Raw genomic sequence first — 23,452 nt, 5'->3', positions numbered from 1 at the left:
TGCACTATAATATGAGCACTGTCACTTTAAGTTTGCATCACAAAAAAAGAAAAAAGTGAGAACTGTTGGCATTTAAGGAATCAGGTGACATTTTTCCGTGTCATGTGATCAAGGTACATTGTGTACCGAAACGCGTAATGGCGGACAGAATAACAGCTGAATAAATAAGTATTTCTGGCACTAACCTGGGTCTGTGCTCCACGTTCTTCCATATATATATATATATATATATATATATATATATATATATATATATATATATATATATATATATATATATATATATATATATATATATATATATATATATATATATATATATATATATATATATATGTATATGTATATATATATAAAACACCCTTTGTGAATTTTGCCACAGCCGCCTCTCTCCTCACAGCAGGTGCCTCAGCACGCGAGGGTGAACATTCAACAGTAAACACAGAGTTCAATAGGAAACAAGTGTATACTGTTATGGGTGTCAGCAATCGGTCTTCCAACACCATAGCCATAATTCTACTTCACCATTGACTCCTGTTGGTACTTTGGTTCCTAATTGGATTATGTATCTGGACTCCAATTGTCACAACAATTAAGATTAGGCATTTGGAGGGAACGGGTGACAGACCATTCTTCCGCTAATCTAGGAGTACAGCTCTAGGGAAGATAGAGGAGAGGTGTTTAAGCCCATCCAGGGTTTTATGTATGAGTCTGTATCTATTGCAACATATAACATGGTTGTTGCAAAGCCCATCCAGGGCCTGATGTCCAATCAATTATTACATTTCGAAATTAATGTACAAATTTGATGGAGATGTGTTGGAAGACCGATTGCAGATACCCACGACATTATACACTTGTTTCCTATTGAATAGGATCCATATAACTCTGTGTTAACATATCTCAAATTTCCGTATTATTATAGATTTTTCCCTTCATGATGTATGCTACAATAATGAATTAGAAGGCATCATTTATGAGAATGATTGATAAGAAATCATGTATTGTTTTAAAGATGACCACCATGTTTACTATACTATCTAATGGTAGGGGCCAACTGAGTCCTCTTTTTATGTTATACGAAATGTGCTGCTAAACAAATTAAATGAAGGTTAATAAGGAGGCAGTTCACTCTGATTGATTGACTTCAAGGAAGGCCAGGAGGCCCAAACTTGCCTGTCAGTCCATTGCACATGGGTTGCTTGTAAAATAAATAAACAGAAATTTAAGATGCTTGGAGTGCTCAGCGCTTTTTCTTTGTACTAATATTAAATTGCATATTTTCTATTCACCATCCACTAGTTACGCTAATGCTATGAGGTATACAAATACAGTAACTGCTTGCTATTCTGATTCAAGCATGACTCCATGAAAGATCCAATATTGAAGAAGAAAATAAGATACTTACCTGTAACTGCAGTTCTCTAGTGTTTGTATCTTTCATAGATTCATATGCGACTCACCCTCCTCACCGTAGAGGTTCCCCTTATAGCTCTGGATTATTTATTCCTACTTGTGCTTGAAAGTCTTCGGGACTCAGCCTCTGATAGGAATGTTGTAGAGGGTGCTTGTAGGAGAGTAGAGTCTGCTTCCTATGGTCACCCCCTCACCCCCACTTTTTGCTTTTGCTTTACTGGTTTTCGACTTAGATGTGGCTGTGGGCATGCTAATCAGACCCACAGCGCAGATGCACTCTCTCTAAATTTAACATGTACCCTAGGTAAAACCACAATTGGAAATTGGTTCACCTTGTCAGCCCCTGTACTAAGTATACCCTAGGTAATCAGGGCATAGGTGCAACCAAGGCCTACCAGGGGCTGCAGCATGTATTGTGCCACCCCTGGCTGGCCACTCAACTAGACACAACTGACTGATCACTCAGCTGGGGCAAGGTCGTGTAATCACCCCTTGCTTAGGTGTAGTGTTTCTATACCTACTACATATAGACACATAGTAAACTATAAGTCACTCCTATGGCAGACCTTAACAATCCTGGAGGCAGAGTGCTTGGTTATGTGTGAGATGGTGCTCTAGCATGAGCTGTGCCTGTCTGCAGCATTCGGAAGAATGTCCTTATCGCTGTTCTATGATATCGCCATACCATATACTCTTAAGTACATTATAATCCTCGCAGTTAGATGCTAACTTTGGTTTGGCTTTATCCAAACATGTCGTGTAAGGTGTCATACGCTTTGGAATACTACCCCCTCGCCAATTCTAGCGTCGGGGGTAGCATTCCACCCTTCTAGAGGGAGAAGACATGTTAAGTCCAACGATCCTGGTTAAAGTTAACCAGAGCCCCAGCATCACAAAATGGATGCTGCTTCCACAGACACAAGTCTGACCTCCTGCTGCTGGGAGTCCTTCCAGTCACGGAGGTTTGGACAATAGGTTTCCTGCCTGGAGAGGTGTGAGCACCACCCCAGAAAGGACTTTGTGTATTGGGACAGGGAGGGCTGAATAGATTGAGACACTGCCTGAGGCACACTAGGTGCTTCATGCATACCCCAGTTCAAACCGGTTGCTGGGGCACTCGAGCCCCAGCTCTGGCGCGAAACTGGACAAAGGAAAGGGGGTGTAACCACCCCCTTTCCTGGTCCCACGCATAGGAGGGACCTAGTGAGGAAACCAGCCCACTTTAGTTGTATAAAGGTAGGAGCTGACCCAGGAGACTTGAGATTAATCCTGGAATCGAACTGAAACAAAACTCTGGACCCTTCGACATTCACCTGAGCTGAAGACTGAAGAAATCTCCCTTGTGGCCAAGGAGTGACCACCCTGGGCGACCAGGCACTATCCAGCAACTCGACCGCTTGCTTTGTCCCCGTTCCCGCCGGAACCCGAGCACAGAGCACGACAAGATCCAGACTCCCAGACCTCCTTGACCCCGCTGCACGACTCCAGCACAGCTGAGCACCCTGGAAGGCGTCGAGACACGTGGGACCGGACATCTTCTAAAGCCTGCAACCTGCTAACAGCGCAGCTCCTGAGGCATCCTCGAAGTTGTGCACTGGGGACTGAGACACCCCGACACCGAGCTCCACCTGCACCGAAGACCAGCCCTCCACACTCTACGAGATATGCGTGGGGCCCTTCTGCTTGTGTTCTGCTCGACGCGTTGTCCCGGTTGCTGGCCAGTTGGCTAGTAGCCCTGTGGTGACGATCCTTTTGAAAATCCTCACATGCCAAAAGAGTTTAGCCTAAGACTGCTTTTTCCATGCTACCATTAGGATAGCTGGTCTATAAGGTTGACTTACAACCAATCACCATGACTATCCAATCATACAAAAAATTAGTGCCGGCGCACTTCCTGGACCTGGCCTTTTCGCCCTATATCAAACGCAGATACCTTAATATAAGGTTGGGAAGTCTGCCAACTAATGCCGAGCATCCTAAGTGGAAGTCTCAAGAAATGGAAGGGTGCGGGCTATGTGGTGCAGCAAGACAAGACTTTATCCACCTGATTTGCATCTGCCCGGCTCTTATACAGGAACGTCGGAATTGGTTGAAAGCCAAGTTCAAGCAGTATGGAATACGTACCTGCAGGTCTGCGATTATACAAACATTATGCACCACAGACCCGCAATTCATTTGTAGGTCAATCAAATTTATTGAACATTTTGAGAAAAAGCAAGGAACATTGGCAAAATCTTGAACTTGGAACTGCTATTCCTTACCCCAGAAAGACATTGCTTTTATCTTTATTTTTAAATTTTATTACTCTCACATTCGTGTAAATTTTCTGTGTCTTCGCTATTATCATAATTGTATTTTTTGTAATGGTTTTAAATAACTATACAATAAAGTTTCATTCATTCATTCATTCATAAGGGTTGTTTGGACTGATACAAGGTGATCACTAGAACTAGTGAGCATCATATATCAGGCCAACTTCTCACAAACTTGTTATTTGCTTTTGCCTCTGACCTCATAAAGAGTTCAGAGGAGTGGTATTCAAGGGGTTACATATGGTAAAACAGCTGGCTTTACACACCCTCAAGAGTCTTTTAGCCAAAGACTGTTCTGTCCAACACTATTTCTAGGATAGCTGGTCTATAAGGTTGACTTTACAACCATCACCATAAGGGTTGTTAGGACTGGTGCAAGGTGTTCACTAGAATAGTGAACATCATATACCAGGCCAACTTCTCACAGTGCTGTCGCTAGATTGGTCACAGTTCAAGTTTGGTCCTTTTTTAAAAAGGACATAATAGGCTATTGAACTGACTATTTCCTTGCCATTATAGCCCATGATAGTGATATATACTGCTTTATTATGGTACCACTTCAACGACGGGAAATGATTCAAGCATGTGACTCTATGAAAAATACCAATACTGTAGAACTGCAACTACTGGTAAGTAACTTATTTTCTTTTTTACCTTCATGTAGAGAGGATTTGGAAGGTTTTCTGTTTGTTAGATTCTAAAATGTAGTTCTGTGTATGCAATTAGATGATTTACTTTGATAATTCAGGAAAATATTATACCATCAATAGACTTCCATCTTATGTGGCAATGTGTGATCTCGTGGATTGAGACATTCTGTGATGTTATTTTACATGGAAGAATAACTATACAGACAAGTATTGTGAGGTCTACACGTGTAGTGTGGATTTATTCAAGCATTCATGACTTTAATGAACATTCCTAGAACACTGAACCAGGACTACGGGTGCATAACCGTTCTGGCTAGTCTGTTGTACTCTATATGGCTATCAGAGAGAATCCTCTGATCGAAAAAGAAAAATTACTTCCTTTAATTGTAGTTCTCTATCATGAATATTTTCTCTAAATAGATAAACAACCATCCAATCTCCACATTTACCTAGCATGCTGGTAAAAAGACTCGCAAAGCAGTGACCCTTACTGTATTTCCTCCACAACACATTCCAGTCTGTTAAAACTACTGTCGCTCTCAAATTTCCTACATAAAAATAAAGAATTAAAAAACAGAGTTTTCTCCAGTATTGGAGCTTTCATAGATTCACATGCCTGAATCATTCCCCGTCGTCGAGACGTGAGTCTTGGGTATATAAAAAAAGCGATGCTTAGCAGTATAGCAAACTGAAAGGCCTAGGCCCATTTCTCTTTTGCAACCCATAACACTTGTTATGGAAAAAGGACTAAACTTTTCCCTGAACCAATCAGAGCTCCTCACCCTCTAGAACCCTCCTGAGAGAACCTCTTGGTCCTCAGATTTTCTACTGCACGTTGTGCTAGGGAGTCTCCTTTGAGCTCTGCTCAAACTCTTCAATTCTACTCACTTTGACTGGGATTTGAGGTACTCTCTTTTTCCAGAATTACTTATTTGAAGTTCCTTTTTCCTCTACCATGGCTGACAAGGAGAAAAAAGGATTATTTAGAGCTTGTGCCACCTGCTCAAAAAATGACTTACAGATGACCCTCATAAAGACTGCATATACTGCCTCTATCCAGACCATCAGGCGAAGGATTGTAAGGTATGACGTACCTTCTCAAATAAAACCTTGAGGGATCGTGAGGGAAGACTACTACTTTGGATTCAGAAGTTTAAAGCCAGGAAGGAGATCCTCTTAAGTGATAGTGAGGAGGAGTCATCTTTGTCTAGGAGATCTCAAAAAAGGAACAGATCTCCTCAGGCTCATACCTCAGGTGAGAGACCTGAAAAGGTCCCTAAAAAGACCGCTCCATGGCCTTCAAGGCGCAGTCCCTCAAAATCTCCTTCAGGTAAAGCTAAGGAGAAGAAGGGTCCTGCTTCAGAGGTGAAACAAGTAAAGAAAACTACCTCAGAACCTTGAAAATATCCTCCCATGGTCAAGATTACTATCAAAAAGCCATCCTCCACACCTTCTGAGGAGAAAGAGAAAAAATCTACCCCGTCGACGGGAGCGTCGACGAGGAAAATGACATCATCGTCGACGAAAACGGCATAGTCGTCGACGAAGCATGAGGTAAAGGCTGGTTCTAAGACTTTATCGCTGTCAACCCTTCCACCGTCGATGACGGTGTCGACGACGAGCCCTTCGACGACTACGGTTTCGAAGACGACCATGGCTACATTCACATCGTCGAAGGGATCGCAACGACGGCAACGACCACGGGACCTTTGATGACGACGACGGTGACTACGTCGACGATAGCGTCGACGATGATGATATCGGTGACGACACCAGCTACGCCGATCTCGTCGACGGCTCATCGACGGGGAATCACACCAGAAATGACATCTTCAAGTAAAGTGTCTCCATTAGTTCCTTCTCACATTCTAGTGGGAGAGGACGACGATGAAGGTGGTCCGTTTGGATATGCTAGTAGCCCATCGCAGTTAAGGGTGAAATACCAGGAAGCAGACTCGGAGGATGAGTATGAAGGATTTTAAGATCATCCCCAACAACAGCAACAATACCACCAGGAGCATCACAAGGAGATGACAAGTGTACTGTCTTCTTTATTTAAGGATCTACAAGTCATGTTAGAAGATTATAGGAGAAGATATCCAGTGCCTCAGGCCTCTAAAGAAATTCCCGAGGTTACGCCTAGACCGCGCTCTGTGCCGGGTACGCCAGTGCGAAGGCGGGAGATCTTGCCGGAGCCTCTTCCTAAATCTCCACCACCAAGATCTCAGCAGGATCCAGATACCACCGATGATGACCATGAAGAAGGAGAGATTACGGACCCTAGCAGAGAGTGGGACGATTATCTCATTCCGTCACCTTCGTCTCCTACACTGAAACCTGTGGAATCTCCACCAGAGGACATTGGTGGGTTTCATAACCTGATGGAAAGGGCCACTAAAAGATTTGCACTTACCAAGGTGGAGGAATAAAGCTGAATGTTTCTTATATGACTTTAAGGAACCCTATCTAAGATCTGTTCGGTCCTTACCTATTGTAAGTCATATTTGGGAGAAAGGCCTAAAGGTTATGGAAACGCCAGCTACGGTGACTCCAGTGTTCGCCAGACTGGACAAAAAATATAAAGCGTCTGAAGGTGCTCCAGCGTGCCTTTTGGGTCATCCCAAACCGGACTCAGTTATTATACAGGCGGCGCAACAGAAATCGAGAAATCAGTCAGCTCCAATTACGGCACCCCAGACAGGGAAGGTAGGAGGCTGGACAACGCAGGAAAGAGATTTTCCTCAATGTCGGCTCTACTAGTAAAAGCTGCAAATGCCCTGGCCATTCTGGGGAGATATGACAGACAAATGTGGTGCGACCTTTCGACATATATTGACAGTGTACCAAAACCAGAGATACAAGAGGCCAGGAAAATTCTTCTTGAGGGTGAGAGGACTTCGGCAGAAGTCATTGATTGCGCTAAGGATAGAGCGACTACAGCATTTAGGTCTCTGGGAGAAGCAGCGGTTCTGCGCGACAAGCGTGGACCGCGACAATCAGGAGGTTATACAAAATCGACTCCGAGAGGAAAAGGAGGTCGTCAGGGGAAAGACAACACCCGACGACAATGACAACCTTCGAGTTCCGGCTACACCGACTCTACTGAGAACACATGCTCCACTGGGTGGAAAGATTGCTCATTATTTTCAGAATTGGCAAGAAAAAACTACGGACCAATGGTTCCTCAACATTATTCAATTTGGCCACACTCTAGAATTTCTACAGACGCCTCCTTGTACACCACAGATGCATCAGAAAGTCAATCATTTGCATCAAATCCGGAAGGAGATTTGGACAATGCTCCGAAAGGGAGCAATAGAACCGGTGGCGAACTCCCAAAAAGGAAAGGGGTTTTACTCCCGATTTTTTCTGGTCAAGAAAAACATCCTCCAATGGCATCCTATTCTGGATCTCAGATCCCTAAGCACCTATCTCAAAAAGCAGTATTTCAGGATGGTTTCTCTTCAGGACATCCTTCTACTATTGAAACCAGGAGATCATATGACCACTTTAGATCTACAGGATGCATACTTTCACGTCCCCATTCATCCTTCACACAGGCAGTACATTCGGTTCATGGTAGCTGGAAAACATTACCAATTCAAGGTATAGCCATTTGGCCTAAAGTCAGCTCCAAGAGTGTTCACAAAATGCCTGGCTCCAGTGGTGGCTGTTTTAAGGAAACAAAAACATAAAATATTTCCTTACCTCAACGACTGGTTAGTCAAGGCACCATCAAAAGCACTAGCCCGAGCGTCAACAAAGGCTTGCATAGACTTGTTTGCCAAACTAGGTTTGACTCTACACGAGGAAAAATCATCCCTTCGACCAACGAAACTAATCACTTTTTTGGGAGCAATACTGGATATGGAGAGAAACAAGGCGTTTCCCTCCAAAGAAAGACAGCTGAAGATCGTGTCTCTCTTCCAAGACTTTATAAAAAGAAAGTGTCTTTCAGTACGCAGGTACAAGTCATTACTGGGCATAATGTCATCTTGCATTCCCCTCGTGCCTCACTGCAGGTTAAGAATGCGCCAGTTGCAAGAACAGCTCGATCTACAATGGCGTCAAGCGGAGGGATCCTTCAAAGACGTAGTCCAAGTAACACCAGTCATGGTTCAAGCAGCGACATGGTGGACACAAGAACAAAATATCTGTCAAGGTCTTTCATTTCTTACGATACCAGCTCCCTTGGTAGTGACTAGAGATGCGTCCCTAGAAGGATGGGGAGCATTTCTTCAAGACCTTCAAGTCAGCGGTCGTTGGAAGTTGCACGAGCAGCAATTACACATAAACTTGTTGGAGCTCAGGGCAATCCGCTTTGCATTACAAGCTTTCCTGCCAAGGATAAGAGGCTCGTCTGTGTTGATAAGAACGGACAACACGTCTGCGATGCAGTACTTAAACAAGCAAGAAGGAACAAGATCTCTCTCCCTTTCTCAAGAAGCCCAGAGAATATGAGAATGGGCGCTACAGCAAGGGATATCCTTGACAGCGAAACATCTCCCAGGGTATCAAAACATCAAGGCGGATACTCTCATCAGGCTCAGGTCGTCCTGCCACAAGTGGGAACTGGACCAGGGGATCCTAAACAGCATTTTTCGAAGATGGGAAAGACCAACAGTAGACCTCTTCGCCACAAGGGAGAACAAGAAATGCTGGTTCTCCGTAAGCTGGCTTCCCCAGAGGGGGTCTTGGGGGAATGCGTTTTCGATGGCATGGTCCGGTGTATTTGCCTACGTTTTTCCTCCAATTCCTCTCCTACCGCGAGTGCTTGTGAAGATCAAGAAAGAACCGTGCAGGCTGATCCTGATAGACCCATGGTGGCCCAGACAACACTGGTTCACAGAACACCTGCTGCTGTCGGAGGTCCGTCCAGTTCGTCTCCAACCAATTCCATCACTTCTGACAATGTCCCAGGGACAAGTGCTCCACCCAGACCCGAAATTCGTGCGCTTAGTGGCCTTTCTCCTGAGCACTGTGAGTTTCAGCAGCTAAATATCTCGTGTCAAGAGCTAGAGCGGATAGTACCAACAAAACCTACAGAATGAAGTGGAAGAGGTTTTGTCTCTGGTGTCAGAGAAGTAAAATTCATCCTCTAACTGCAGCACCTCATGAAGTTATCCCATACATCTTACTTTTAGCCAAATCAGAATTGGCTCACGCTTCTATTAAGGTGCATTTAGCCGCAATATCCCGCTACGGAAGGTCTGCCTCGGGCCCATCCTTATGGTCGACAAGGATCATCAAACAATTTATGAAGAGATTGTTCAGAGTTTTTCCTCCAATAAAGCCTCCACCACCACTTTGACGTCTAAACATAGTACTGTCACAATTGATGAAGCAGCCTTTCGGACCTATACACAGAGCAGATATTAAATTTCTATCATGGAAGGTGGCGCTTCTCATCGCTCTAACGTCAGCGAGACGGGTAGGAGAACTACAGGCTCTCACGATTCAAAACCATTTTTTGCAATTTAAAGAAGACAGGGTGATTCTTAGGACTAACCCAAAGTTTATTCCTAAAGAACCAACTGACTTTCATTTAAATGAACCATTAGTTTAGTTTTAAAACGCTTCTTTCCTCAACCAGTAATGGCGGCGGAAAGAGTTTTGCATTCGCTGGATGTACAATGAAGTCTCAAATTCTATTTGCAAGAGACTAAGAGCTTTCGCAAGTCTTCACAGCTTTTCGTCGCTTACAGCGCACCCAGAAAAGGTTTCCCTTTATCAAAATGTGGGATTGCTAGGTGGATTTCCAGTGCGATTGTCTACTGTCACCAAGCTGCTGGAAAACCTCTGAACGAGAGCAGTGTCCACATCCACTGCGTTATTTGCCGGAGTGCCGATCCAGGACATCTGCAGGGCAGCAACCTGGACATCTACGCACACCTTCACTAGGCACTACTGCTTAGAAGTGGCTGCAGAAACATGTGGCAGTGGGAGAAGCAGTGCTGAGAAATATCATCCAATAACGGTGAACCCTCTTTACATCCCTTCTTCCTTTTTTCTTGATTAAAAAGGCCCATTTGTATTACTCGCTGTGTATAATGTTATTCATAGTGTCTTACATGATAATGGAATACAGAGAACAAATGTGCTTTGTTATATCACCTTCGCTATTCTGAATCAGGCATGTGAATCTATGAAAGCTCCAATACTGGAGTAAGAAAACAAGTTACTTACCTGTAACTGTAGTTCTCCAGTATTGGAAGCTTTCATAGATTCACATGCGACCCACCCTCCTCCCCTGAGAGGCTCACCTTGGATTCAGCACGGAAAGTGTTTTATGCACAAGTGCGCGAAAATCTGAGGAGCAAGAGGTTCTCTCAGGAAAGTTCTAGAGGGTGAGGAGCTCTGATTGGTTTAGGGAAAAGTTTGGTCCTTTTTACATAACAAGTGTTACGGGTTGCAAAAGGGAAATGGGCCTAGGCCTCTTTCAGTTTGCTATACTGCTAAACATTGCTTTTTTTATATACCGGAGGCTCCCGTCACGACGACTGGGATTGATTCAGGCATGAAAATCTATGAAAGCTTCCAATACTGGAGAACTACAGTTACAGGTAAGTAACTTGTTTTCGTCACCTGGCTGCTTGTATAAGCTAAGTAAATTAACTTATTTTAAAATCAGTGGACACATGCACCATATAGGCATTTGTTTAAAAAGAATAAGAGGGAGAAGTATTTTTCTTTGAAGAGTAGTGTTCCAGTGTCCTGTACATAGGCACATGTGAGATAGGCTTGTGAAGTCACCCATCATGGAGAAATATGATCACTAATATGTTGCTGTCACTACTGGTTGACTGCTAGATATTGTGAATATAGATAGCAGACTACCTGCTGTGGGCAAAATACTATCTTTAGGAAGCCAGATAATCTTATCTTCATTGAAGAGAGTCTCACTCCAGGCATGAAACCGATGAGGACTGATAATGCCATTTGGATTATTGTTGAGCATTTCGAAAGCCTACAGTAAGAGGCATTCAATTGTAGTTCATGTATCATCAGCAATTATCCCAACATGTGTATCAATTGGAGAGATGTGTCAGACAACCTAACTGAATGACTTCTGTAAGCATTACTCTTGTGATGCATCTTTTCATGATGATGTATTTTTTGCCCAAGATGTTCTGTGCAACCTACTTTCATGGTCTGACTTTTGCTGCCTCTCTCTCTCTCTTACCATATTTGTATCTCTATACATACTTATGTCCCCATCCAAATGGTAAAGAGCAAGATTCACAGTTACACACAAAATTCACAGAATTGCTTTCAAGGGGATTTATGTAGACATTGTACTTGTTCTCCGTCCTTCATTGCCCCCATCCAGATATTTGCCTATGTAGCACATACCATGCTTCAACCATATGTGGGAGATAAAATGCATATAAAACGCTTGAACGTGTGGAGAGTGGAGTGTGAGCACGATGAGTCAATGTCATGCAACAGTCCTCCATCAAAATCTGAAGTGACAGAAACATTTAGAAGCTGGGGCTGACCTATCCCAACCAGTTGTGAGGAAGGAAGCACCATGAAGACTGTTTTTCTTTAATATCCATTTCCTCACATTTTGTCTTTCTCCTGTGTCTAGACATGATGAGGCCGAGAAGCGACTGCCCCGAGATTACCTGATCATCCTCTCCAAGTATGAACCTGTTCTGAAATGGACAAAGGACTGCGACAACCTACTCTACCAGGGCCTTGTAGAGATCCTTATCCCGGAAGTGCTGCGGCCCATCCCTAGTAAGTGATTCTGGGTCAGGGCAACTATACAATGGGGTTTGGGGGAGGGCGATAGACAGGGTATTTACAGGAGATAGTGTGATTGTGGAAGTGAGTTCAGAGCTTGTTCATCAGGAGGGTTAATACAGAAGCCGGTCTTGTGCCATAGACAGGGGTTGGTGTGATATATATTGTAAAGTTTGCACATGAAGCAAAGAGCAGAGGAAGGGATAGTACAGAGGAAGAAGAGGATGGTGGAGGATGCAAAGGGAAGAGTGGTATTGAGATAGCTTGTGCAGTAGGCACAGATTAGGGGGAATGGTGATGTGGTGGTTAAGATTTGCATATGTTAGAGATAAGAGTAGTATAGATGCATACCTTGGTGTTGAGGTAGGGAGGTGGTGTAGAGAATGCATCTTGTCGTGAATGGATTGGGAGGAGTGGTGCAGAAGACCGGACGTGATTAGAGGCCAGTGGAATTGAGAGCGGCAGAGGGCCGATTTTGGTATGAGCAAAGGGAGTGGTTGCACAGAAAACCAGGATTGTGAAGGGGCAAAGTGCAAATGATGGTCTATGTAAGATCTGTAAGATATGCAGGGCTCCTGGTTTTACTTGAGGTCTGTATGAGGTGTGGGACTCCTAGGTGTAAAGAACAAGGTGCAAGTTTTTAAGATAGACATTGTTATGAAATGTGGGCTGGTGGGGTGTGAGAAACCTGGATCTGTGTGATATTTGAGATTTGTTTAAAGCTCCTTTGTCTTTATGATGCATGTCTTCTGTATGTTTGTCTGATAAAGACAAAATTAGTAATTGAGAACATTCTTGCTTCTAAGTAATAATCTTGTGCCTTGTTAGGTAATACACAGTTTCTAATTGATGGAGTATTCTACTGACTGCTTACTTGCATCAAGGTGCAGTTGGGATGCAGGCAACTTTAAGTTGCCACAACGTCCCACTGTTGCCAGTTGTCGCTAATCAACTTAATCATCAGGACTGCCAGAACTCCACTTATGATGTTCACAGGTGCCTATGTTCCTTTATGTCTGTGCCTGTAACTGACCCTGAGTGTCAACAGTTTTTAGAGTGATGTTTTTCCAGAGTTCTTGAGAAATTCCTGTTTTTAGGGGCTGTATGTCCATATCACTTCAAATGTGATCGGCATCCATGCTTGTGCTTCATGCAGATTTCAAATATCAGTAATGGACCCACATTCTTAATTTTCTTTGTGGCCCAGGAGGTTGCATGATGATGCATCATGCAACTTAAGTGCTTTAATGCGACCCAAGGAAGTCTAAAAAGAATCTAAAGTGAAGCTCTCATTTGTTGGTATAAATCTAAATTTAGATCTCCCTCCGTATCTCAAGATTGGGACTGCATCCAATCTCATTAACAGGGCGTTTCTCCAAAGCTTTTTAAATAAAGGAGGGGCCAATTTTCTTCCAAACTCAGGAAGCACAAGAACTTCAAGAGGACTCCTTCTTCCCCAGCTTATGGTGGAGGCGATCCACCTTTCTGCTGCCAGTTCAACATATATGCTTCTAAAGGATATTAACTCCTGCAAGTAACTTACTTGAACCTCTGCCAAATGCCAGACTGCATCCAGAAATGTTCTCCACAGCACTCGTCATCTGCAGTGTCACTGGATTTGGCACTGCGTTTTTGGCATCTCCTGACTTTATTGGAAATAACATGCTGTATGCCATATAAAATGCATCTTTCACCTACTTCCAAAGTTGTGTTTTGTCATGCCTCCAACGTATGCCAGACTGAAGCCATTGATTATTATGAGCATTCTGCATATTTACAGTTGCCACTTTGTAGTTCTAAGTAGGACCAGGTTTCCAGAGAAAATAGTTTTTTTGATTTGCAAATAACCTTGGCACCATTTGATGAATCTTTACGAAACTTTCCAAAAAAGGTTCATCCTCCTCAGCTTCCTCCTGGAAAGTTTCAGGGGCCCAGAAAAAGTGGCGGGCCCAAAACCAGTTTTTCCCAAGCAGTTTCCCATAAGAACTTTGGACACAGCTAAAGCCAAAATGGAATTACACCACATTTGGAAGAAAGCTCCATCCTTACCCAGAAAGCATGCCTTTTGTGATTTGGTGTAAATCCCCTAGTAGTGTTTGAGAAATTAAGGTTCAGAATGTAAAGCTATCTAGAGACGCTGCAAACCATAGGACCAGCAGATCAAAAGATAAAATATGATTGGCTGTCTCACATCAACAAAGATGTTTGGCAGCCATTTTATGACTCGCAGACTCAGTCCCCATGTCCTGAAGAAAAAAAATGAAAAATAACAGACAGGGGATGTAGAATAGGGATACCCTGACACCTTAGAATTTGTGGAGAGTTCCACAGGAACCATCCACCCTCACTGGGGCCAAAAATCCATTTTTTAGCAGTATTGCAATAATACCATGGTAAAAATAAATGTAAAAAAGGGAGGCGGGCCACCACCTTTTCAATTAAAAGACAACCAATGTGAGCCAGGGCCCCAGGGGCTGCTGTATTCTCTTTTAAAAAAATTATGCAGGGGGGGTGTGGAACCCCCTCCATGAACTACTTAATGGCCCACAGGACCCCATCTCCTGGATCCTGATGGTAAACAGTGCTCTAGGAATCCATCTCCTGGCGCTCTGGTAGGCAGGTAAAACAGTGTTCCTCCCACCCAGAGGGAGCATAGAAGTAAAGTTGGCTCTTAGCACCCAGGATGGCTGCTGGCTGGGTAGCTGGTGGGACCGCTGAGGTCGTGGGCCTCCCCCCGCAGCCCCCCATGTTAGCCAGTTTTCTTGGAGCCCTGAGTGAGACTAAGGCACCCACTATTACAAAAAATGACCATCTCCTGCCGGCACCCAGGATGGGTGCTGGCAGTAGGGGCTCTGGGCCTTCCCCTGCGGCCCCCACCAAAAACAAGAATTGTTGGTGATGCGAATGGGATCAGAGTCCCCAACATTAAGAAATAAATGTAAAAAAGTGTAGCTGGCTCAGCCTACATACCAACATGGAAGGGTGCTGGATGGGGAGCCGGTGGGTCCTGGGGAATCCCAATGTGGCCCCCAACATTATGTCAAAGTGTGGGTGTCCCGGGTGGTACCGCGAGACCCCAAAAAGCAAAAAAGGCTGCACAGCTGCTCATGAAATATTCACTGTTCTAGAGAGCAGTGCCCCAAACCGTCCTGCAGGGTCTTTCTTTTTACATATTCCATTTGCAGTGGGGCACACCAAGGAGGTATAATTAATCAACAAAGGTCCACCTCACGTAGAGTTGGTATGTATCCTGATGTTCATGGAATACACACTCTGTGTTAAAATACCCCTCACACACCAAAAGGGCCCTTGGTGTCATGCTTCATCATTGGGGTCTTCCCGCCCCTCTGCGAGACGGGGCAGTGCTGCGACAAGCGACTACGCTGGAGCACCTTTATATTGTGGGTGCTATGTGAGTGAATGGGAGTGAGTGTCAGTAGGGTCAGTGGTGAGATATAGGTAGGTGGTGTTAAAAAATACCTGGCCTAGTGGTAGAAAAAACTATTTAATAGACACTGGCTGGTATTGTTAAAAAAGTGATTCGGAGAGATAAAGCAAGTTAATGGGCTTACTCTCCTGTGCGGGTCAACATGTTTCGGGGCGCTATTCCCCTTCGTCAGGACAAGGGTCAGATGCCCCTGTCACTCACTCATGTTTTTCCACAAAAATTCTGGGGTATATGTACAAAGAAAAGTGATTATATACTGTTTATCAATGTGTAAAAATAATTTATATTTACACGTGTCCCTAGCTCTATCAGTAATTCTGATGTAATAAGCTTAGGAAGATGGGAATCAATGCCTCATGAGCCAAGTCTGGACAAAGGGTAATGGGGGTCCATTCAACCTCCAGCACGTCAGTGCTTCCTCCTTCGTCCGTGGCTTCCGTCACAACCACGGAAGATGAGATGTGCAACTACATAACGGCATCACCGAACCCTGTCATGTTTGGTATCAAACATGTTGAAATCATGCCACTACACCAATTCCTGTGCTAGTTGTACTATCCCATGTACTAAGGGCTCCTTAGAGGACCGCCAAAGTGTACCTGGGTAGCTGTGCAGATTCTACATGCAAGCCAGTGCTGCTGCCAATCCCAGACACGGTTCTGCCCTCCTACTGGTGACCTTAACTCGGGCAGGGGAAGGCAGAACAAAGGATTTCCAGGAAAGCTGTAGCCACCCCTCCATAGAAATAGGTGTCCTAGGCAGGCGGGGAGGTGCTTCTGTGCGCCTCCAGACTGCTTTGATGGGCACATTTGGTGCCCTCACTGCATAAATGGGCTTGGCTTGGTCCAGGAGCCCTAAGCTCCCGCTCTGGAGCGAAACTACACAAAGGAGAGGGGAGTGACCACCCCCTGTCTGGCTCCTCCCCTGGGAGGTGCTCAGAGCTCTTCCAGGTGGTACTTGATTCTGACATCTTGAATCTTGGATTGGCAGAGGCCCCTGGGAGCATCTGGCTGGTCAGTCCGCAGAGTAGCGTCCCTGACCCCTTAATAGGTTGGTCAACACAGAAGTAGTCCTACCCCCTTTCTGTGTTACTTAAGGGCTCCCCTGAGAGTGGATCCTTTGATTCATCGGGACTTCGTCTTCAAGAACCGACTGGTTTCCTGTGAAGACTCTTCTGCTGTTGGACACTCCTCGTACTTTAGCAGGCTGGCCAGTCATAATAAACGTGATGTACATGAATATCCCAGCCTGCTAAAGAAGTAAGAGTATTTCCTTCATATTGATGGAGGGACAATTTGCATCAATTAAACAATCAGCATGTACTCCAGATTGAAAATGGCAGAAAGTGCTGAAACTCTGATCTGTGTAAGCACCGACTATCCCACTTGAATAAAGTTAAGTGGGATAGTCGGTGCTTAAGAAACGGAAGGCTGGCAGTAGTTGCACCTCTTTTACCACCAGTCTTGCTTCACGTAAGCAAGGACTATAAGTACAAAATGTGTGGTTACCTGGGAGGCCCTGAAGCCCACGCTTCAGGGAGTGGACATCGCTTGGTGTGCGGCGGCACGCAGGCAGCGTAAAGCAGACTTAATACAGGCAGCAGCAGACATTGAGGCCCTGGAGCGTCGCTGTAGTGTAGACGGAGAGAGTCAGGTGGTGGGGTAACTCCTCTTGGCACAGCAATCCTATGAGTCCCTGCTACTAGCTGAGGCGCGTCAGGTTTGGCTGGCGACGCGCAGCAGGATATATCAGTGGGGGGATAAATCGGGAATGATGTTACATCGGCTGTGCCAAAGCACGTTCCAAGTACAGGCGCTGACGGGGATCCTGGATGAGGCTGGAGGCCCGATCACGGATCCGAGGGAGCTGGCTGAAAGCTTCCGGCATATTACGCAGACCAATATGCCCCGAAAGAGTGCCTCCCAGCAGACATGGTAGACAAATTTATTGCAGATTTACAACCGTGAGCGGTGTCAGATGAGGTGCGAGATCGCCTCGAGCTCCCGTTGACTGAGGAAGAGTTGGGGGCAGCCCTGAGGGAGCTTAATACCGGGAAGGCCCCAGGACCCAATGGGTTCCCGAGTGAGTTTTACAAGAAATACCACCTGCAGCTAGGTGCGCATTATAGAGCGGCATTGGAAGAGGCCAGGGAACGAGGTAGCCTCTTCGCGTATTGGAGGCACGCTGAGGGGGTAGTGTTCCACAAGCCGGGCAGGCCCCCGGATCAACATGCGTCATATCGGCCCATATCTCTCCTAAACGTGGAGGCTAAGATTTTGGCCAAGGCGTTGGCTAACCGTCTCCTACCCTTCATAGCGGGGCTGGTCCACCCGGATCAGGTCGGGTTCATGCCCCACAGGGCGACTCAACACAATATTTGCAGAGCCCATGTGGCAGTGGCGGCAGTTCGAGATACCGGGGGGGTGCCCAGGAGTGGACGCCTCACAGGGAAAGCCAGAATGGGTTCCACAGCGGTATTCGTACAAGCGCCTTGAGACCCTTGCGGGTGAGTAGTGCGCTATACAAGTATCAATTTACATTTACATTTACAAGCGGCACTTCTCCTAGCAGATATGGGCAGGGCCTTTGACTCCTTGAGTTGGGTCTACCTGTTTGCGCTTCTGCCTCGGCTTAACTTAGGGCCCCACTTCCTGTCGTATTTGCGACTTCTATACACGGATTTGACGGCCTCGGTTCGGGTGGCAGGGGCCATATCCTCTAAAATTTCCATTGGGCGTGGCACTAGGCCGGGCTGCCCCCTCTTGCCGTACCTGTTCGCCCTTGCCATGGAGCCGCTGGCGGCATGGGTGCGCATAGATGCGCAGCTGAGTGGTTTCGAATGGGAGCTTGGCCCATCGGATAGAATTGCGTTATACTCTGACGATGTCCTGTTTTTCCTTACAAATCTCAGCAGGTCGGGACCCCGTTTACTGGATATTATGCGGATATTTGGCGAAACCTCCGGGTTATATATGAACCCTCGCAAGTCGACCCTTTGGGTGTTGAGGGAGCGTTCTGGGGTGTGGAACTGGGCATCCACACTACAGGTAGCGGTAGGGGGTATTAAGTATTTGGGAGTGTTCATATCCGAGGTTCCTACGGTCTCCTGGGAGCGAAACCTGGTGCCTGTTTGGGATCGGGTCCGGACAGAGATGAAGACGTGGTCCTGAATGCCCCTCACTATTTATGGCAGGTCGACTATCTTTAAAATGGTGGCCCTTCCTCGATTGCTCTATCAATTACAGAACCATCCATACCCGATTTCCCCCCAGTGGTTTCGACAAGTTGACTCGGCGCTGGGGCAGTTTCTTTGGGCAGGAGGCGCGGTGCGGTTTGCGCTGTGCACTTGTTTCCTGTCGACATACTGTGGTGGTTTGGCGACCTCCGATATCCTTTCTTATTACCAAGCCTCCCATCTCCTGGTCCTGAACGAATGGTGGTATGGGGACAGGAGGGACCCGGCATACGCCTTGGAACGGCATCTTATGGGTTCTAACACACTATATACAGTTTTGTACTCGGTGCAGCTGCGGAGGTGGCTGCCGCCGGCCACCCAGGTAGTATTTCGGATCTGGAGGCAGGCTCTACGTTGTATGGGATGGTGGGGCACGTTGACTGAGGAGACCCCCTTGTGGCATAATGGACGTCTGCCAGCACTGGCGTCTCTCCAGGGTTTCAGGGGCTGGGATGATATTGGCATATCGACGCTAGGAAATGTGATGTAGGGAACGACGCTTAAATCCTTCCAGGATATGCGCGAGGAATATGGCATGCCCAGGTCCCAATTTTTTAAGTATCTGCAATTCCGTCATGCCATTACACCGAGCCTGGAGGGTCTTGACTCCTTCCCAGAATTTAGTCCATTGGAGGCCAAGGTATTTATGGGTGACCTGGGGGATACAAAGATATCTCACATATATCAGACGTTAGTTACACATTGCTCCACCACACTGCTGAAACTTCAGGAGTCTTGGGAACAAGATGTGGGGGCATTGGAGGAAGAAGACTGGCGGGAGGCGCTGGCGGCCCCTAGAGGTGCGGCCATAGCGATGCGCCTGCGGCTCATTCAATTCAAATATCTGCATAGGGTCTACTTTATGATGGAGAGGTTGTGGCGGGCAGGTCTGATAGCATCCCCAGACTGTCTCCGGTGTGGCCAGGAGGTGGGGACGTTGATCCACACGGTATGGAATTGTAGTTCATTGGCTAGGTTCTGAAATGGAGTGTGGGATTGTATGTCCGAGATCCTAGGGTGGGAACTCCCTCGCACACCACAGTTAGGTTTACTACATGTGTTGGAGGGGGTGGGGGGGAACATATATAAAGGGTATTACTGTTACTACGTCTAACCTTGGCCAAACGTGATGTAGCCAAAGCATGGAAAGATCTCCGGGCTCCCTCCGTTTTGGTGTGGAAGAAAGGGCTAGACTTTTGTATGGGGCTGGAACTGCCAATCTTTCTAGCCCGAGGCTGCCCAAGAAAACATTATAGGATATGGAGGCGATGGGCGGACTATCGGGCCTGTGGCTGGAGCCTCCGGTGGAACATGAGATTGATTTAGAAGTGGTATAAAGGGGCAGAGATGGGAGGTGTGTATGTATCATCAGAACAAAGCGTGGACTATAGGACATGTGAGTCGATATCGTGCGACCGGGATGGGTGGGATCCGGGTGGGGGGAGTTGGGGGAAGAGGGGGGGGGTTGGAGGGGTTAGGCGTTTAGAGTTGTTAAGTTTGCTGCTATTCTTTGACTCAAAATGATGTATAGATTGCCAATCATTTGATGCTGTGTATCTGACTTGCAGTTATCTCCGGAGAACTAGGGTGCCGCGCCATGTGTGCAATCTGTCAATAAAAATTTGTTTAAAAAAAAAATATCTGGTTACGCAATGCTTTCAGGTTTTCAAAACACATAAATAAAAGGCATTTTCATTTACAATGCCAATAGCTCAAACTCTCTCAAATGCAAGACCTATTGCATTGCAAATGCTTGTTAATCAAGCAGACCTGCTGGCTTAACAAAACAGTCAAATTATCAATTTATAAAAATCAAAGTCAAAGACAGCCAACAGCCAGTAGGTAGTTATAGTTAGGACCATGTTTCCACAGGAAAAGCTTTTTTTGACTTGGCTATATATTTGAAGTTGTTTAACGAATCTTCACAAAAAGTGTGTTTCCCATGTTAATTCCTTCAGAGATTTTAGACACTCTAACAGCCCGTATCACTGTACAGAATTACACCAAATTTGGCAGAAAGGTAATTCTTGGTCCAAATCTGTTGAATAATTTTCAAGATATTAAAGGAAACCCAAATTTCTATACCTAAGGTCGCAAAGCCTTCGTGAATAATGACAATCTTTTGCAGACATGATCTGTTGCAGAGAGATCTGATTGTCTAGCAACATTTCAACCAGGAAGTACTGGCTGGCAACACTTCAACCAGCAAGTATTAGCAAGTCCCAATAAAAAAACGAAAAAATAAAGAAAAGAGGGCTGGGTAGGAAGACCTTCACCCTCTAGCTCTAGTGCTTGGGTAGCCCAACGACCCTGCCATAGCAAAAAAGCATTTAAAAAAAATTATTGGCAGCGTAATCACGTATATCCATGAATTTGTAGCAAAAAATAAAGTGCTGCCTCCTGCGCTTGTTTGATGATTTGCCCCCGGGTGAGGCAGGTCCCTGGGGCTTATTTTATCTTGTAAATGAAGGATGGGGTGCACGGGGCCCCTCTCCTAGGGTTCTTTTTAGCCCCTGGGAGCACAACCTCAACAGGACTTCATTTAAATATGGGAGGGTGGCCACGCTGACCCCCCTCCATTGAGCTAAATGTTCCCCGGGGACCATCATCTTCCTGGGACTTTACAATAATATTGGAAGGGGTCCTTGCGGACCCCCTCCTGGGGCTTTAATATGCCCTGGGGAACACCACCTCTCCATGGCCTATGCAATATATGAAAGTGGGAGGGAGAGCTCATGGGCAATATATAGCCCGCCACCCACAGGGTTGGCTCCTGCTGTCTCCTGAGGTGCCCACCCTCGGGAGATAGATGCTTGCTTTTGCTTGGCGGGGGCTGTGACAGCTCCTGCCAAGAGAAAGCAAGCAGTAACTCCGCTTCCAGCAAACTGGAGCTGCAAACTGCTCCCGCTTGCTGGAAGCAACGTTTTAATCTGATTGTGTGCCTGCTGCCATGCGGGCATGAAAACAGACTAAAGATTGCTCCCACACGTAGGGAGCTGCATATTTAGCAGCTCCCTGCATGCAGGAGTAATGCCAGCTCTGGCTGGAGGCAGAAAGCCGGCAGGGATCACGGGGGCCTTCAGGCTTCCCCGTGGTCCCCATTAAACAACAGTGGGTGCCCTGAGAGGGGCCACAGCAACCAGGTAGACATAGCCTGGCCTCGGGGGCTGGGCTCCCCGGGCCAAAATCAGCCCAAGGTCCGCAAGGCTCCCCACCCTCCTTAAGCTTTGAGCACGCCCCAGAGGATGGAGTCCCCAGGCCTGTTCTGAACCTGATGTTCATTTCACTGAAATTAAACTTCAACCGGAAGCATTTCAAAATATAAACTTGCAAGTGTCCTAGTTGAAGCTCCACTTCCGTAAAGGACAAATGATCCTAACTCCTGGTCTAGGCAAATGCAAAACAAGTGTGTTTATAATAATAATAATAATAATAAGCATTTATTAAGCGCCTGGCTGCACAAAACTGTGTGTCCCCGCACTGACTGCAAATGCAAACCATCAAGAAAGACCAAGAGTCGGGCGAACGGAGTTAATTTTTGGGAAATAGATGAGTTTTAAGTCTGGCTCTGAACCTTGTTTCAGATGGCTCCATCCGCAGCTGAATTGGCAAGGCATTCCAGAGCTTGGTGGCTAAATAGCGGAAGGATTTTCCTCCCATTTTAGCTTTGTTGATGCGGGGGATTGTAAATAGCATCATGCCCGCTGATCTAAGATCTTTGATCGGCCTATGGATGGTGATGAGGCCTCTTAGATAGCTAGGGCCTTTGTTTTGGGCAATGCGGTGTGCGTAGCAGAGAGTTTTAAATATAATTCTCTCTTTAACAGGGAGCCAATGAAGCTTGGCAAGCGCATTTTTTGTCGAGGCTCTCCGAGGGAGACCGAGCACCAGTCGCGCTGCAGAATTCTGTATGCATTGTAACTGGTGCAGACTCTTTTGATTAAGACCAAGTAGGAGAGCATTACCACAGTCCAAATGGGGGGATATTAGGGCATGGACTATGGTCTTTCTCGCTTCGGTCGGAAGAAGGTCTAGTACTTTACGCAGTACTTTTAGGGTGCTGTAGCATTTGCTGGTCACTTTGTTTACCTGGGCTCTGCCTGAGAGATCGGCGTCAAGCATGACTCCGAGATTCTTCACCTTCTCTACAGGCACAGGTAGCTCTCCCAACTCGCTAGGCCACCAGGCATGTGACCAGACAGAAGGATCCTTCCCTACAATCAGTACCTCTGTTTTATCTCCGTTTAAACTGAGGCAGTTGGCGTTCATCCATGTCGCTATCCTTAGCATACGGTTAGAGAAGTTGGAGGCTAAGTCTCTACTGTCTGGCGTTATTTTGAACACCAACTGGGTGTCGTCAGCATAGCTGACAATGCCCACCCCAAATTCCTCCGCAATGTGTGCCAGGGGTTCCATGTAGATGTTAAATAAGGTAGGGCTCAGACTAGAGCCCTGTGGAACCCCATGGCTAACACTGCGAGGTGATGACTTAAAGGGTGGGCAATGAAGTTGGAAAGTTCTGTCAGTGAGGTATGACTGGAACCAGGTGAGAGCAGAATCTTTTACTCCCATGTCTGAGAGCCGAGACAGCAGCGTAGAGTGCAGCACGGTATCAAATGCTGCACTTAGGTCCAATAGGACC

General features: G+C 46.0%; 1 protein-coding gene across 6 annotated transcripts in view; it reads left to right on the top strand.

Annotated features, from left to right (window-relative positions):
* RFX1 (regulatory factor X1) overlaps window positions 1-23,452 on the top strand; it is a 646,755-nt gene that overhangs the window by 404,151 nt on the left and 219,152 nt on the right. For all 6 annotated transcript variants that reach the window (XM_086963646.1, XM_086963649.1, XM_086963652.1 and 3 more), the window contains one exon: window positions 11,970-12,121. In XM_086963646.1, coding sequence (XP_086819772.1) covers window positions 11,970-12,121 — 152 coding nt within the window. The remainder of the gene's footprint in view (window positions 1-11,969; window positions 12,122-23,452) is intronic.

Source organism: Lissotriton vulgaris, chromosome 1_1 (assembly GCF_964263255.1).
Source record: "Lissotriton vulgaris chromosome 1_1, aLisVul1.2, whole genome shotgun sequence".
NCBI lineage: Eukaryota > Metazoa > Chordata > Amphibia > Caudata > Salamandridae > Lissotriton > Lissotriton vulgaris.
The sequence above is the reverse complement of the archived record's forward strand: the minus strand, read 5'-3'. Positions and strand labels throughout refer to the sequence as shown.